The sequence below is a fragment of the Podarcis muralis genome, chromosome 15 (genome assembly GCF_964188315.1).
Source record: "Podarcis muralis chromosome 15, rPodMur119.hap1.1, whole genome shotgun sequence".
In the NCBI taxonomy this organism is placed as follows: Eukaryota; Metazoa; Chordata; class Lepidosauria; order Squamata; family Lacertidae; genus Podarcis; species Podarcis muralis.
The window spans coordinates 44,405,107-44,421,446 of NC_135669.1; the positions used below are offsets into that span (position 1 = coordinate 44,405,107).

Genomic DNA, 16,340 nt, shown 5'->3' on the forward strand with positions numbered 1-16,340 from the left:
TTTAACCATATTTTTTTTAATCGCACTTACTTTTACCATAAAAACCTTGACATTTTACCCCTTACAAGTAATACTATTTTAAAATACACTATCTCCTCCTCCTAACCCTACGGCCTATATCCACTTCCAAAGCTACTCTAAGATTTAAATATTAGTATGTTTTTTCAAATATTCTTTCATCTTCTTCCACCGTCTCTTCTCTCTGGTCTCGGAGTCTCCCGGTCGGTTCGGCAAGTTCCATATAGTCAGAGGGGGCCCCCTTTGGCCTGACCCAGCCAGCTCTTAGGCTCCTTTTGGACATTAGCGGTGGCGCAAAGGAGGGAGCGCAAGCCTCTTGTCAAGCAGCAAACTCTCTGCTGCCCTGAAAATGCGCCTCCCAGCCGGCCTCTTGGGGCTGAGCAGAGCCGACAGGGTGCTGCCGTTGCCTTGCAAACGGTCCCACAGCGAGAGGCAGGATCTGCTTGGCTGGCCGGCGCCTCACCTGAGACGCCCATCCAATCCCTGCCTTGGGATCCAGGCCGGGTTGAGTGGAAAAACCAGCCGGTTGCCATGGGGAGGGCCTCGAAAGAGGCACTGCGGGTTTTGAGGCTGGGGTGTGTGTGTGTGGCAGCAACAACAAAGGACTCTCTTGCCCCCCCCCCCCCACAGCATATCCCCGAGATCTCGGCTGCTGAGCCACAATGAGCTGTGCTGGGAATTGGAAACTGTTTTCTCCAGGAGGGGGTTGTTGCATCCCTGCCGGCTCTTCTCCCTGGGCATGGTGCCAGCTAGCAAGGGCACAGCTCAGGCAGAGAAGCACACCTGGCAGCAGCTGAGTGGTGGAGCTGCCCAGGTTTAGTCCACCCTGAAATCTCCAGGGAGGGGTGGGAGGGACACCGTCTGCCATAAATCCCAGAGAGCTGCTGCCAGTCAGTGTAGGCATCATCATCATCATCATCATCATCATCATTATTATTATTTTATTAATATCAGTGCTTTTTTCTAAAAAAAATGTTTAGGGGTACTCTCACTTTCCTTCTCGTATTGAAATACTGCCCCCCAATGAGGCCAAACTTAGATTCACAAAATATTTAGGGGGTATGCGTACCCCCAGGAAAAAACCCCCATGGATTATTATTCAATTTATATACTTTAAAGCCCTAAATGGATTTGGACCTGCATAACTAAAGGAGTGTCTCCATCCCCATCACTCAGCCAGACAGTGTGATCCAGCGCCGAGGGCCCTCTGGCAGTAGCCCTCGCTGTGAGAAGCCAAGTTACAGGGAACCAGGCAGAGGGCCTTCTCGGTGGTGGCGCCCGCCCTGTGGAATGCCCTCCCACCAGATGTCAAGGAAATAAACAACGACCTGACTTTTAGAAGACATCTGAAGGCAGCCCTGTTTAGGGAAGCTTTTAATGCTTGATGCATTTCTGTGTTTTAATATTTTGTTGGAAGCCGCCAAGAGTGGCTGGGGAAGCCCAGCCAGATGGGCGGGGTATAAATAATAAATTATTATTATTATTACTATACCACCCTTTATCAAAAGATCTTGGGGCGGTACACAACATTAGAAATACACTACAAAACATCAATGATCGAACAATAATAAAAAGCATGCTGACAGCCTAATAGAAAAAATAATCATCAGAATAACAGCCTCCCCCTCCACCTTTTTACAGGCTTTAGATTATTTAAAGACCGAAGGCCTGGGCAAAGAGGAATGATTTTTCCTGGCACCTGAAGGCATGCAATGATGGCGCCAGGCAATCCTCTCTGGGGAGAGCATCCCACAGTTTTGGAAGCCACTACCCAAAAGGCTTGTTCTTGTGTTGCCACTCTCCGAACTTCTCCAGGAGCGGAGACCTCGGATGACAAGTGCAGGGTCAGGGTTGGACAGTACGGAGCTGGATAGACCAATGGGTCTGATTTGGAATAAGGCAACTTCCTATGTTCCCATTTAAGTCACTTCCTTATTCCAGATCATGAGGACTAGAATATTTATTTTTTTAAGTGAAGAGCTGCTGCTTAGTGGCAGAACATCAGCCTTGCATGCAGAAGGACCCAGGTCCAAACCCCGGGGCATCTCAAGGTAGGGCTGGGGGAGGACCACCCCCAAAATATGAAACCTTGGAGAACTCCTCCAGTCAGTGCAGACAATGCTGAGCTAGCTGCAACTCAGTATGCCTTCGACATTTAATTTTTTTTTTAAAGACTCCTTCCTCATTTCTCAACCCTGAGTATCTGACAACAACAATGTTGGCATTGCATAATTATTTTTGCTGCTTATGCATTTGCCTGAAACGAGTTAACTTCCGAAAGTCTCTGCCGCAAGATGTGACAATGGCCATGAAACTGAGCAGCCTTAAAAGAGGATTAGACAATACAACATTGGTGAAGGCCGTGTCGTGCCTCCAGTGTCCAGCACAGTCTATTCTGAATAGCAGTTGCTGGGGATCACAAGTGAGATTAGGTTTATGTTTCCATCCAAGTATTTTTAAATTGAATGAATAGAGAAGGGGAGAGAGCCCAGTTAAATACAAAGCAAGTTTGCGGCGTACGCAGTGGAAAGACTATAACCTTCCAGATGTTTGTGGATTGCAACTTTATCTGCCCCAGCCAGCGCTGGCAATGGGATCAGAGAGAGCAGGAGTTATAGAAGGTAGGAGGATAAGGCCAGAGAGTGCATTAATGGCTTTGGCCAGATAAAAAGAGGTGGAATGCTGCTATCACACCAGTTGTATCTCAGCACAAGAAGTTACTGGTTGTCTGCACTAAAGCAGGGCAAGTTATTCCCATCTGGGTCCCAGCAGGAGCTCAGAAACAACCACCAAGCGAGGTAGATCATTGTGAGACCCAAGGAGCAGAGAAGGGACTGCGAATCCATCTCCCAATACATTTCCCGTTTCCCAGCATAATCATAAGGACAAGGAACTTGCAGGAAGAAAATGAAATGTTAAAAAGTTCGGCTGATTCAAATTACAAGGAGATTATGACTTGAAAATTAGGAATAACTTTATGACGGTAAGAGCTGTTTGATGGTGGGACTGCCACAGAAGGTGGTGGGTTCTTCTTCCTTGGAGGTTTTTAAGCAGAGGGTGCATGGCCTCTTTAGCTGTTATCCCTGTATTGCAGGGGTTGGACTGGATGACCTTTGGAGGTCCCTTGGAACTCTACAATTCTGCAACGGCTTGTTTTGGAAGGATCTCTGCCCAGCCCAGCCCAGCCCAGGCAACCCATATTTGTGTTGAATTTGGACAGATTTCTGGCTCCAAGGATGGGGAGGACTTTATGGGAAGAAAGCGAAGATTCATCAGGGAACTTTGCAAGCCCAGCTTGTGCAAAAGGGACACTGGCAGGCGGTCTCACCCCCCCCCCAAGTCCTTTTCCCACCAAGACTGGCCAAATAAATCTGGCCCTGGCGCTCTCTGCATGCCTGAACTGCTAAATGGGATGTTAAGTTTTCTTTCTTGAACGTCAAGGAGGTTTTGCCATGGACAAGGCTGCCATGCAGACGCAGCTCCAGGAGTTTGTTCTGGGTTCACGGACTCATGTGACCACGGAGAGCGCACACAGCCTTCATTGAATTGCTTCTGGTTGCTGTCAAGGGCGACTGAAATGGTCCGAGGGAAGGAAGCAAATCCCCTGCTGGAATCGTAAAACCGTTGGTTTGGAAACTGACCTTATCGGAGCGTCAGGAAAAGCAGCAATTGGCTGTGATGGCTTTTTATAGCATTTATGTACGGCGCAAGCAAAGGGCAGGGAGAGGGTTTTTCCTGTTTTCTGAACCTAAGTGCTTGCTGGATCAAGCCAGTGGCTCAATTAGTCCAGCAAGAATCCTGTTTTCACAGTGGCCAACCAGCTAGGGTGGTATCCTGGTGGAAACTGACCAGGGTTCAAATAGCTGCTCAGCTATGGAAGCCGCTTGGGTGACCTTGGGCCACTCAGTCTCTCCTACCTCACAAGGTGGTTGTTGTAAAGAGCTCCTTGCACGAAAGGTGGAATATAAATGCAATGAACAGAATGGAATGGAGGAATCCACAAACAGGATTCAAACACAAGGCCTCGAATCCAAGGATTCGAATCCGAGGTCTCCAGCACCTGGCATTCGAAAGCCTTGCTGCCTCTGACTATGGAGGCAGAGTAGTCTCATCCAGGAATTTGTCCAATCCTCTATTAAAGCCATCCAGGTTGGTGTCCATTATCCCTGCCTCCTGTGGCAGGGAGTTCCACTGTTCAACTCTGTGCAGCGTGAATGACTTTCCCCCCTTTCCTTTCCGTCCTAAACTCTCCTTCCACAATAACAGAACATTGAATCATCTAACGAAAACAAGAGATTCAGAACAGAGAGAATGAAATGGCAGGGCGTGGAGAACCTGTGGAACTGGCTGCCACAAGGCGCGCTGCAACTTGCTTGCCTTGATGGTTCTGAAAGATTAAGATAAATTAACAGAGAAGAAATCTGCTGGTCACGAGGGCTGGATGCTCTCCAGCATCAGATGCAACCTGCCTCTGAACACCAAAGACTACAGAACAGCAGGTATTTACTGTTCTTTGTGGAGATTGAACCTCCAAAACAGCCTGCTCAGGCATGTGACCCCTTCAGCTGAGAGGGTCCTTGTCTCAGTCAACTTGGTGACGCCTTGTTCCCATCCTGGGACTCTTGAGGGCCCCAGAAACCCAGGACGTGGCAGTGTTCCAGCTGCAAGCTTTTGCCACAGAGTGATGGCTTTCCTTCTCTCTGCAGTGTGTTAAGAGGGTGCTCACAACCTGCATCTGATAATAATAAATAATATTTTTATTATTTATACCCTACCCACCTGGGTTTCCCCAGCCATTCTGGGCAGCTTCCAGCTCGGTTCCCCCACGGTTAAGCGGCTCTGTTCCCCAGCGCTTAGTTCAGCTGTGGAACTCCCTGCCACTGGAAGCAGTGACGGCCAACTTGGATGGCTTTAAAAGAGGATTGGACAAATTCGTGGAAGAGGAGAGGGCTCTGGAGGGCTGCTAGCCATGATTTCTCTGCGCGGCCTCCACAGTTGGAGGCAGCAATGCTTCTGAATACTAGCTGCTGGAAACCAGTGGGGAAAAGAAGGCTCTTGTTTCAGGCCCTGCTTTCGAGTTCTGCTTTGGAGCATCTGGGTGTCCCAACAGGATGCTGGGGCCCTTTTCATGAAGCTGTAGCTGCTGCGAGGATCTATAGCAAATCCACCTCCTTGCACACAAGCTCCTTAAAATGAAGCGATTTGGCACAAACCCATCCAGGGCCCCCACTCCAACAGCTCCACTTTCACCCCACTCCAAACTCTCTCCCCCACCCCACGTCCCAGATCCAAACAGGCACTGCCCTCCCTTGCTAAAGCACCCAGCCCCACTTGCAACATGCCTCCCACTTATGGGGAAATTCTTGGCAGCCAAACCCATTGCCAAATGGAAGGCAAAGGATCTCTTGTCAGTTAATCAAAAGAAGTTTGCTCTTCAGGCTGAGAGAGCTCCGAGGCACCAACGCTCCAGGGAGTCCTTCAAGAGGCGCTTTGTTAAACTGTGGAACTCACTTCCCCAGGGAGGGGGACCAACCCAGTGTCTTTAAAAGAAAAGGCAGATTCACAGAGAATGCTATGAATTGCCACTAATAATAATGATTTATTATTTATACCCCGCCCATCTGGCTGGGCTTCCCCAGCCACTCTTGGCGGCTTCCAACAAAATATTAGAATACCGTAATACATCAAACATTAAAAACTTCCCTAAACAGGGCTGCCTTCAGATGTCTTTTAAATGCCAGATAGCTGTTTATTTCCTTGACATCTGATGGAAGGGGGCCACCACCGAGAAGGCCCTCTGCCTGGTTCCCTGTAACCTCACTTCTCGCAATGAGGGAACTGCCAGAAGGCCCTCGGAGCTGGACCTCAGTGTCTGGGCAAAACGATAGGGGAGGAGACGCTCCTTCAGGTATACAGTGGTACCTCGGGTTAAGTACTTAATTCGTTCTGGAGGTCTGTTCTTAAACTGAAACTGTTCTTAACCTGAAGCACTTTAGCTAATGGGGACTCCTGCTGCCGCCACGCCACCGGAGCATGATTTGTTCTCATCCTGAAGCAAGGTTCTTAACCTGAAGCTCTATTTCTGGGTTAGCGGTGTCTGTAACCTGAAGCGTCTGTAACCTGAGGTACCACTGTACTGGGCTGAGGCTGTTTAGGGCTTTAAAGGTCAGCACCAACACTTTGAATTGTGCTCGGAAATGTACTGGAAGCCAGTGTAGGTCTTTCAAGACCAGTGGGCTGTGCCCTGCGTCCCCAGTTGGAGTCAGCAAAGCTTTTTGATACCAGTGGATGGCAACTGCAGGAGGGAAAGAGGGCTCTTAGGATCAGACGCAGCTTAGGTGGTTTCCTTTGGGAGCCTCTGGTTGGCCCCTGTGAGGGTGTGGGAATAGATAGGCTATTGACTCGGATCTGGCAGGCTCTCAGGTTCAGAAAAACGTCTTCCTGTCCTCCTCTTGCACCATACAGAAGTTTCATAAAAGCCATTGCATCCTCGCTTATCACTGCTGCTTTCCCCAGCTCTTTCTATGATCTTTGTTCTGGGTAATGGTACCAGGATGTCTAGGGAAAAACTGGGTAATGGGCCACAGGGAGGGTTCAAGCTTCAACCCCGGCGTCCCCGAGTAAAACAGCACCTTGGAATAAATGGCAAACTGAAGGCATGTGCAGATGAGCAGATTTCCTGCTGCTGCTGCATTGCTAACAAAGCGATTTGGGTTTCCAATCAGGCCAGGCACAAAGGCAGATGGGAAGGGCCTCTTGCATTTCGCCCCAAGACAGCTGTTGACTAAAGCGGCGTCTTCTCAACTCTCCCACGGGTACAATGCGTTTGGCACAATGGGAGAAACCGTAGCTTTGAGACGGAGCCCCACGTTGCAGCAGGAAGAGGGTGCCAGGTTCCACCCTCAATAGCATCTCTAGTTAAAAAGGCTCTGGCGACGGGAGAGTTGGGAAAGGTTCAGAAAAGGGTGGCTGAAACAGACGGAGGGAAGGCTGCGGTGTTTGGGTTTTCTCTAGTTTAGAGAAACAGTGAGGAAGAGGAGACATGATAAGGAATTTAGCATAGCATGGAGAAAGTGCTTTTCTTCCTCATAAAACTGGAACTCGTGAACAGCCAATGAAGTTGAAGACTCAAGATAGAGAAAAGAAAGTCCTCCTTTCTTTCTCAGAACAGCTAAACTGTGGAACTCCCTTCCGCAGGAGGCAGTGGTGGCTTTAAGAGAGGATTAATATTATCATTAGGGACGCAGGTGGCGCTGTGGGTTAAAGCCTCAGCGCCTAGGGCTTGCCGATCGAAAGGTCGGCGGTTCGAATCCCTGCGGCGGGGTGCGCTCCTGTCGTTCGGTCCCAGCGCCTGCCAACCTAGCAGTTCGAAAGCACCCCCGGGTGCAAGTAGATAAATAGGGACCACTTACAAGCGGGAAGGTAAACGGCGTTTCCGTGTGCGGCTCTGGCTCGCCAGAGCAGCGATGTCACGCTGGCCACGTGACCCGGAAGTGTCTCCGGACAGCGCTGGCCCCCGGCCTCTTGAGTGAGATGGGCGCACAACCCCAAAGTCTGTCAAGACTGGCCCGTACGGGCAGGGGTACCTTTACCTTCACCTAATATTATCGTTATCATTATCGGACACATTCAAGGAGAAGGCAGCTACTTATGGCTAGTAGCCGTGATGGCTATGGTCTGTCCCCACAACCAGATGCAGTAATGCTCCTGAATTGTGCTTGGTGGACCAATGAGCCTCTGGTCTGATCTAGCAGGGTCCTTCTTAAGTTCTTATGACTTTTGACCTGTAAAATTCAGGGGGAGCAAGAATTGCACTCCAGCAGCATCCAGAGGGTAAAAGCTGTTCTCCCACCCTGACAGGTACCCATGGAAGAGTTCTGACACGGTATACCAAAAGGCTATATGGTATATTGTAACTGTTTCTGGCAATATTATATAATATTGGATGACCCAGAAACTGCAGTTAGTGCAGAATGCTGCCCCACTGATGCTGATAGAACATCTGTGCTCCAAGAACATCTGCACTGGTTGCCAGTTTGCTACCAGATCAGGTCCAAGGCATTACGGCTAGAATCTAAAACCCTTCACTTGGGACCAGGTCACCTGCAAGATCGCATCACTCCTAGAGCTCAAGCGCTCTGATCTTTCCAATACCAGCTCTGCAGTTGTAAGGAAGTGGCGCTCTAGTGTGGTGGCACCTGCCCTCTGGAACTCCCTGCCTCTTGATAACAGGCAGGTGCCTTTCCTGAACTCTCTGCCATGTCTGCCTAAAAAGTTTTTGCTTAGGGAACCCTAGCCACACACAGGTAGATGCTGGCATGCATTTAATCTCTTTTACTTGATCATTTTTATCTGTAACTGTCATCTGCTTAGAGGCTTTACTACAATCAAGCGGCATATACATTTTGCTAAATTACATATAGCTAGACGGACCCTTTCTTTATTCCTTTCCCATTTTCTTGTGTGCGTGTCTGCATGGCTTATTTTATCAAAATGCACGTACCTGGTTGCAGAAGAGTGTGGGTGGGCCATATGGCCCCAGAGGAACTGCAATGAGCCCATGCAGCCCTTGGGCTAGAAAAAGGGCTAACCACCTCAAGGCTCCAGTCTTTTGCCAAACAGATTTTGGCACTAGCTTAACTGCCACTGAAACACTGGGTTGGGGGGCAGACAATGTTGTTTATGCTTGAAAACCTGTGTGGACCCACAACCCTCCTGTTTTCCAAAGGAAAGTCTCTTTAGTTCTTCACCCTTATAAAAAGAAAACACTAAACGGCTGCGGTTTCAACCTGCTTCCGTCTCTCGCAACATCTGCCTCCCCGTGGTCAGAAAGTGGAAGTGCCCAATTTTGAACAGATTTAGAAATGGCTTTAAGTTGAAAACGGCAGCTTCCGTCTTGGATTTCTGCAGACAGGCAGCCATCATTCTGCTCCCAAAGAACGAGAAGACACATAAGCATTGGTTCAGATGCCTGCAGACCCACAGGCCAAGCGCTTGCCTGGTGACAAAGCTGACCCCTTCTCTCCCCCCCCCCCCCAACTTTGGCATTTGTTTGAAAGCATGTCTGGAGTTACTTATGGAGCCCAAGATGCAATTTATTGCAAAATCCTTTTACAGACACTGGTGGGATTAGACTCAGGAGTCTATAGGAAACATTTTGTACAAAATGCATTTCAGAGACGGGAGGTCTTTTCGTACAATGCTGGCAACAGGCCACTTAGATGATACCAATCTGGAAACACAAAAGAAAAAGCGAAGAATTGCATTAGCCGTCTGATCTACCCCAGCTTTCCTGCCCCTTGGGGATTCACACCCACCCACTGCGCTGCTCCCTCCTTGGGGGGGGGGGGGGACCTGACATCTTCTAGCAAAGGAGCTTCACAGCGGCCTATACAACTCAGCCTCATAGTGCAAAAACTGTCCAAGAATTTGAGATCTGGGGCTATTTCCTAGAAACCCAGTAAGTATTCTCAGCGATAACACAAAATCTAGCAGTAACGACCAGAATAACAGAACTGTAAAGGTGGAAGGGACCTCCAAGGCTCATCTAGTCCAACCCCCCCACCAAATGCAGGAACCACAGCTAAAGAATCTCTGACTGTTTTAAACCCCTCAATGAAGGAGAGTTCATCACCTTCTGAGGAAGTCTGTTCCAACTCTCAGAAAGTTCTTCCTAATGTTTACTAAGGTTAGGCTGGCCTCAACCAGAGCCAGGGCCTTTTTGGCCGTGGCCCCGATATCTTTCCGCAGGGCCTGCAAGGCAGAGCTGTTCCACCAGGCCTTTGGCCAAGGCACAGTCTGCCCCCCTCCTTTGGTAATCCTCACAGAACTCTAGTCCAATGGTTGCCATTAATTTGATTTTGAATTGATTTTAAAATGAATTGATTTTAGAATGCTGTGTTACTTTTATTGTTGTTAGCAGCTCTGAGCCCGGCTTCGGCTGGGGAGGGCGGGATATAAATAAAATTTTATTATTACTATTACTCAAAATTTCCTCTTTTTCAATTTGAACCCATTGGTTTACACTGTCCATGTGACAGCCCTTTCGATATGTAAAGATGGCCATTCTGCCTCCTCTTCTCCTGGCTGGTAATTCCAGGACTCTCAAGCGGGGAGAGCGCTCTTGCACTCACGTTCTGCTTGTGGGCTTCCTTCTGGGGAATTTGGCTGGCCTCTGCAGGGACTGGATGCTGCTCTAGCCAGGCCCTCTTTGGCCTGATCCAGCAGCCAGGCCCTGCCTGCCCTTACTCCAAGGCCCCATTATGGGGAAAGGGTCTATCAGCCTCTCCCTCCTTACCTTGTTGGCAACATCTAGCGCGTCATAGTCTGGAGCAAGGCGGACATAGGCTTTCTTCTCACCGTCAGGCCTGGAAGGAGACAGGTGGTGTTAGCTCTCAAAAGCAGTGGTGCTGCACCATTCCTACTCTCCAGCCCTGGTGCACATTTGTTCCCTAGGATAAGTGTGGTGTGTGATATTCTTGCTTCAGCTTATTTTACTACCTTGAGCAATTAGAACTTTTTTTTATATTAAAAAAATCAAAATCCATGCTCTTCCTCTTAACAGCACCTGTTCCTCATTTAAATTTTAGGTGTGTGCTTTGAGTTACTTTACACTGGCAAAAACAATCCTTTCCCCGTTGCAAGATGCTAAGATGTTCAAAGAAAACCTTATCTTCCGGTCCAAAACCTTACACTGGACGCTTGGTACCACCCACTCTGGAATATAGTTATCAGGAGAAAATTGTGCATAATCTGAGATGTCGATAAGGACTAGAACGTCCAGACACTTTTTATATGATTTGGCATTCCTTTTATGACATGTGCAATGGAACCATCATTTTCAAGACAACCTCGTCACAAGCCTGGCAAATCTTGGACAATGCTTGACAATCAGATAATATTCTGTACTTGGAATGTTGTTGTTTTAACCCACGTGCCACTGTACTCATTCTATGTGCCTGTTTTACAGCTTTGTTTTCCATCTTTTTAATTTTAATCTGTTATTATTGTTCTCTGTTTGATATACTGTAGATTATAAAATGAACTAAAGCTTTACAGATGGCAAATACCCTCCCCTGAGAATTCTTACACCTCTGTCGATCCCTGGAAGGGCATTTTTTGTGCATCAGTGGTTCCTTTGAAAGCATCACTTTCTTCAGTCGATAATGTTTCCATCATTTGCACAAGAGAACCTGCCTCTCCCTGCTTGCTTGCGCGCTCTCTCTCTCTCTCTCTCTCTCTCACACACACACACACACACACGGTCTCTGCTCACCTGATAAGCGTGTTGACCTTTGCCACGTCAATGTCGTAGAGCTTTTTGACAGCCTGCTTGATTTGGTGCTTGTTTGCTTTCACATCCACGATGAACACCAGGGTGTTGTTGTCTTCAATCTTCTTCATGGCCGATTCAGTGGTCAGGGGGAACTTGATGATGGCATAGTGGTCCAACCTGGGAAGGAGGGCAGCAAAAGGTGGATTTATCAGTTACTCACAGAAGTGGTGAGGGTGAGAGGTCCTCAAATACAGATCCAGGTGCATCAGTCACTATTAAGCTGTAATCACAACCAATCAGGCTTTGGTCGCTAAATCATCATCCTCTGCACCTTTGATCCTTGGCCAAAGGGGAAGGCCATGGGGAAGGCTCAGCAATGGAACCCCTGCTCTGCATACAAAAGGGGGTCTCCAGTTCAACCCCCAGCATCTCCAGTGGGGCTGGGGAATAGCCTCCCTGCCTGAAACCCTAGAGGGCCTCTGCCAGTCTGTGTGCTTAAGATAGATGGGCCAAGAGCCCGACTTGGCAGAAGACTTGGGAAGCGCCGGAGGTCCCAGATTCAATCCCCAGGGGAATCTCCAGGTAGGGCTGGGAAAGTCCCTCCTGCCAGTACCTCTGCCAGTCAGAGTTGACAATGCTGAGCTAGAAGGGTCAGAGGTCTGACTCTGGATAAAACTGCTTTCAACATGCCTGTGTAGCATTCATAAAGAACTGAGATGAGAACATAAAAAGAGCTCTGCTGGAGCAGGCTAACAGCCCATTTGTCCCGCATCCTGTTCTCACAGTGAACACCTGGATGCCTGTGGGGAAACTCTCAAGCTCCCTCAACAATTTGGGGGAGGAGGAGAACAGGAGCAGCAATCATCATTCATGTATCATCCTTAAGTAACCATAAAAATAGACTACATCTAGTTTTATCCTCCAAATATTTTACTAAAGACATTGCACTCAATTATTTCGATGATATTTTCTATGTGTAAATGTTTTACTTTTCTTCAGAACTGTTTTTTTAAAAATAAACAAAACTGTCAAAATAGACTGGAGCTGAGAGGGACAGTGCAGAAACTGATCAGCAATTTTTAAAGGAAGACACTGTGGAACTCTTTGCGGGAAGATACTATATGCCATTAAAAAATCCATTTTTAATACATGAGTAGACAAGTCATGGGTATTTTGCCTGGCTACCAGAGCTTGGCGGGCCATGTTGAGCATCTCTTGGGCCGACTTACTTGTTCCTCCTTGGCGCGCTCTTCCTGGGATACTTGGGCTGCCTCCGTAACCGCAGTGTTTTCGGCCTTCTGAAGGTAGGGGACGTCCGGATCTTCTTCTTCTTGTGACTGTGGACACCTTTCAGGACTGCCTTTTTAGCTTTCAGGGCTTTGGATTTTGCCTCGGTCTTGGCCGGGACAGCTGCAAGGAGAAGACAGAGCTGAGGATGAGCAGGGAGGTGGGGGGAAATTCCTCTGCACATCCCATACAGCTTCAACAGGATTGTCGGCACATGGCCTTTAAAGCCTATGCAATTTACTCCACATCAATTCAAGTAACAGAAAGACTGCTTTTAGTGACCCACAGGGGGAAGGAAATATTTGCATAAACTAACGGGCTCTGAACTAGCAGTGAATGGTCAAGAGAGGTCTTGTGGTTGTGGTACCACAATGAAAATGTTGACCCAGCGTTGAGAGGCTGTGGAAAAGGCAAATTCCACATTAGGGATCATCAGGGACTGAAAATAAAACTGTCCTTATACAAATCTATGGTGCATACTCTATTGGAATATTGTGTGTTGTTGTGGTTGCCCACCCTCATTTAGAAAGGTGGGTTACCCCAACGTTAGAGGATTCAGGACAGGCAAGAGTACTTCTTCACCCAGAGCACAGTTAAATTATGGAACTCATTTTCACAGGAAGCAATGTTGGGCACCAACCTAGATGGCTTTAAAAGAGATTTGGTCAAATTCAGAGGGCTCTGAGTGGCTATTAGCCAGGACAGCTATGTGCAACCTCTTCTGAATACCGGTCACAGGAGAACACAAGTAGACAGTGCTGTTGTGATCATGGTCTGGTTGCTATTTGGTTGGCCACTGTGACAACAGGATGCTGGGCTGGCTATATGAATGTTTAGTCTGATTCAACAGGTCTCTTATTATGAGAACGGGAAGGGTAGATTTATAGTGTTTGCCTCAACACCATCTTAGTCCACTGGTAAGTCAGGATCTATTGGGTCACAACCTGATTTAGGAGTGGGCTGCAACAGCAACACTGCAGCTGTACAAAAAAATATTTCATGAAGTTAAAAAGTGGGTCCCTGGGTGTCTCTTTGAGTAAAGGGGGGGGGCAGCATTTCTGAAAAGGCCAGATTCTACTGATCTAGAACATGCAGAATAACATGTAAAGAAATCTGCTCAGGGTTAATAAAGATTTGGGGGGTGGGGGCGAAAGCTACCTGTTGCTATAAAAACATATTTTGAAAAAGAAGGAAGCCTACAAGCTTTCTAAAAGCCAGAAATGAAAGCCACTCAACAGTAGGTCAACTCTTACTTCACTTGTTAGATGGGTCTGGCTGCCAGGTAGGTATAAAACACAAACACATGTCACCCTACAGCCTCAGCCAGGGCTGGGTGTCCCTCAATGCCCCTTCCAATTTGGACTGTCCTGAATCTTTCAACATTCAGCTTCATTGGGTTTCACCATTACAAGAGAAGGAGGGAAATCTTCGTATCCCTGTGATTCCGAGCAATCGAGCAATCATTATTCAGAGGCACTTGCTGCCTCTGACTGTGTGGCTAGTAGGCCCAGGTAGCCCCCTCCACCCTGATGAATCTGTCAAAATTTCTTTTAACGCCATCCAAGCTGGTGGCCAATACTAACTCCTCTTCTTTATAATTTTTTCAAAATATAACAGTAATTTTACTGTTGCTACGACAATTGCTTTGGACCTGTTTTATATTTATTTTATGGTTTTCTTTTGTAGACTATAAAATAAAATATTTTTAAAAAATCAGAGGGGGAAAAGAAAGAAAGAGAAAAAAGAAAACATTTCAATCTATTCATTAAATAATTTCTTTTTAGGTCGACTTCCATTCCATGCTTCCATGGTTTCCTCAAATCATCTATTTCTGCTGCATATTCTAATTTTTCTAATCATTCTCACATCCAAATGTGGTGGCCAATACCATGTCAGTCTTCCCAAACCACTTCATCCAAACCACCTTGGGGGGGTGGGCAGTGCTAAGAGAAGGGTGAACGAACCAGCAGCCTTCCCCCCCCAGGAAACAAGCCCTTTTGACCCCCCCCCAATTCACCACCTCCTCCCTACCCATAATTTAGCCCCCTCCCCTATTTGAGGGCTGCCTTGCAGCCAAACCACTTCCAACTTAGGGGGGGGGGAGAGAAACCAGCAGCCCCCCCCGACAGAGAAAGTTAAGTAACAGAGCTATAGCAATTATAGGAGGGTGAAATAATAATATAATAATAAATTTTATTTATACCCCGCCCTCGCCAGCCAACTCCCTCCCCGCATTGCAGCCCCCCCCCCCAGGTCCACGGCTGCCCCAGAGAGGGCGCCCCCCCGAGCCCCCACCACGAGGCTCACCCTCCTTCTTCACTTTCGGCGCCATCTTGGAAAGGAAGGCGAAAAAGAGAGAACCACGTGAGCCCCGCGCCAGCTTATAGCGCCAGCTCTCGCGAGGCTACGGCGTCCAAAGGCCGCGAGAAGTCCCGCGAGCTGCCGGGCGGAAGAGATTTCCGGGGCGGGCCTCCCGCACCCCAGCCAGGCTGGAGGGAGCATGCGCGCCACGAGGCCTCGCGAGGCTGCGGAGCGCCGCGGTGCGCGACGGGAGTTGTGGTTTAGCTCGCCTCCCCGCGGCCACGTTTGGAGTGGCAGTCAAGAGCGGAGCCTTGGAAATCAAGGGGCGCAGACAAGGCTTGTTCATTTATCTCAAGTAAAAGAGATATGTAATATTCGTCAGGGGAAAGAAACATGAGCATCATAGCATAAAACACCAAAGCTCGAGGCACAGAAGGTTAACCCTTCACTACACCCAACAAAGTATAAAACAAAAATCAGTATTTTAACACTTTAATTGCTTTAACCATGACACTTGTCATTTATGGATGTATGTTAATAAGAATAATTAATAATAATTTATTATTTATACCCCGCCCATTTGGCTGAGTTTTTATTTTTATACTTTAAAAATAATAATAATGGTGATGATTTTTATTCAGTCTCTTCAAGGACATACAAAACAAACAGCACCTGCCCTGTTTTCTGGAATGCCAAATATACCACCAAATAAAAGTGATCTAAAATAGGACAGAGAGCAAGACTGCAGCCATGTCTGACCCCTAGTCCAGGGGTTTTCAGCATGGCACCCTGGAGTGCTTTGAATGATGGGATGCCGCAGGCAACTCTGGCCTCTGTCCCTCTTTCCTTCCTTTCCTCCCTCAAAGCATAATAGAGCATTAGAAATACAGCATAAATCATACCTAAAATTTAACAAATCATCAATAAAACATTTGCAATCCATTCACAAAGGGGCAACTAGAACCTTGTCTCAGGCAGGAGGAGATAGACTGCTCCTGGCCATGGAGGCACCACTTTCCGCTATCATAGTTGGCAGCTACGTCATAAAGATCTTAGGGATTTATTATTATTCAATTTGATTTGAATTAAGTTTATAATGAAATGATTTTAGAACGTTGTATTATTTTATTGTTGTTAGCCGCCCTGAGCCCGGCTTCGGCTGGGGAGGGTGGGATATTATGCCAACGTGAATAAAATATTGGGGGGGGGGGGCTGGTAAGCACTGCCCCGCATAATCCATCACAGGATGTGGAGCACGCACACTATTTGAATAGTAATGCCCATCAACTTGGGGGCGGCTCCCAAAATGTTTTATCGGGGGGGCCGCGGCCCCCTCGGGCCCTCAGAGTTGCCCCCTTGGAAAGATCTGCTGCCCCCGCGCGCCGGGGGAGGAGCTTTCGGGACAGTGACGTAAGTTGCAAGACACTCTGCTTCCGGAAGTTCCTTCTCCGAGTTGTCA

At 47.9% G+C, this 16,340-nt stretch overlaps 1 protein-coding gene and 2 non-coding genes across 3 annotated transcripts; all 3 read right to left on the reverse strand.

Annotated features, from left to right (window-relative positions):
* Positions 1-9,092: 9,092 nt before the first annotated feature.
* Positions 9,093-15,041, reverse strand: RPL23A (ribosomal protein L23a). Its single transcript, XM_028707463.2, has 5 exons — positions 14,888-15,041; positions 12,523-12,703; positions 11,294-11,470; positions 10,316-10,385; positions 9,093-9,250 (listed from the first exon to the last, which is right to left on the reverse strand). The coding sequence occupies exons 1-5, from the start codon at positions 14,910-14,912 to the stop codon at positions 9,236-9,238; spliced, it is 468 nt and encodes a 155-aa protein (XP_028563296.1). The 5' UTR covers positions 14,913-15,041; the 3' UTR covers positions 9,093-9,235.
* On the reverse strand, positions 11,139-11,202 carry LOC114586020 (small nucleolar RNA SNORD42). The gene has a single exon (XR_003704035.1). It is a non-coding gene; the product is annotated as a small nucleolar RNA SNORD42 (small nucleolar RNA).
* LOC114586021 (small nucleolar RNA Z17) lies at positions 11,553-11,625 on the reverse strand. Its single transcript, XR_003704036.1, has one exon. It is a non-coding gene; the product is annotated as a small nucleolar RNA Z17 (small nucleolar RNA).
* Positions 15,042-16,340: the final 1,299 nt, after the last annotated feature.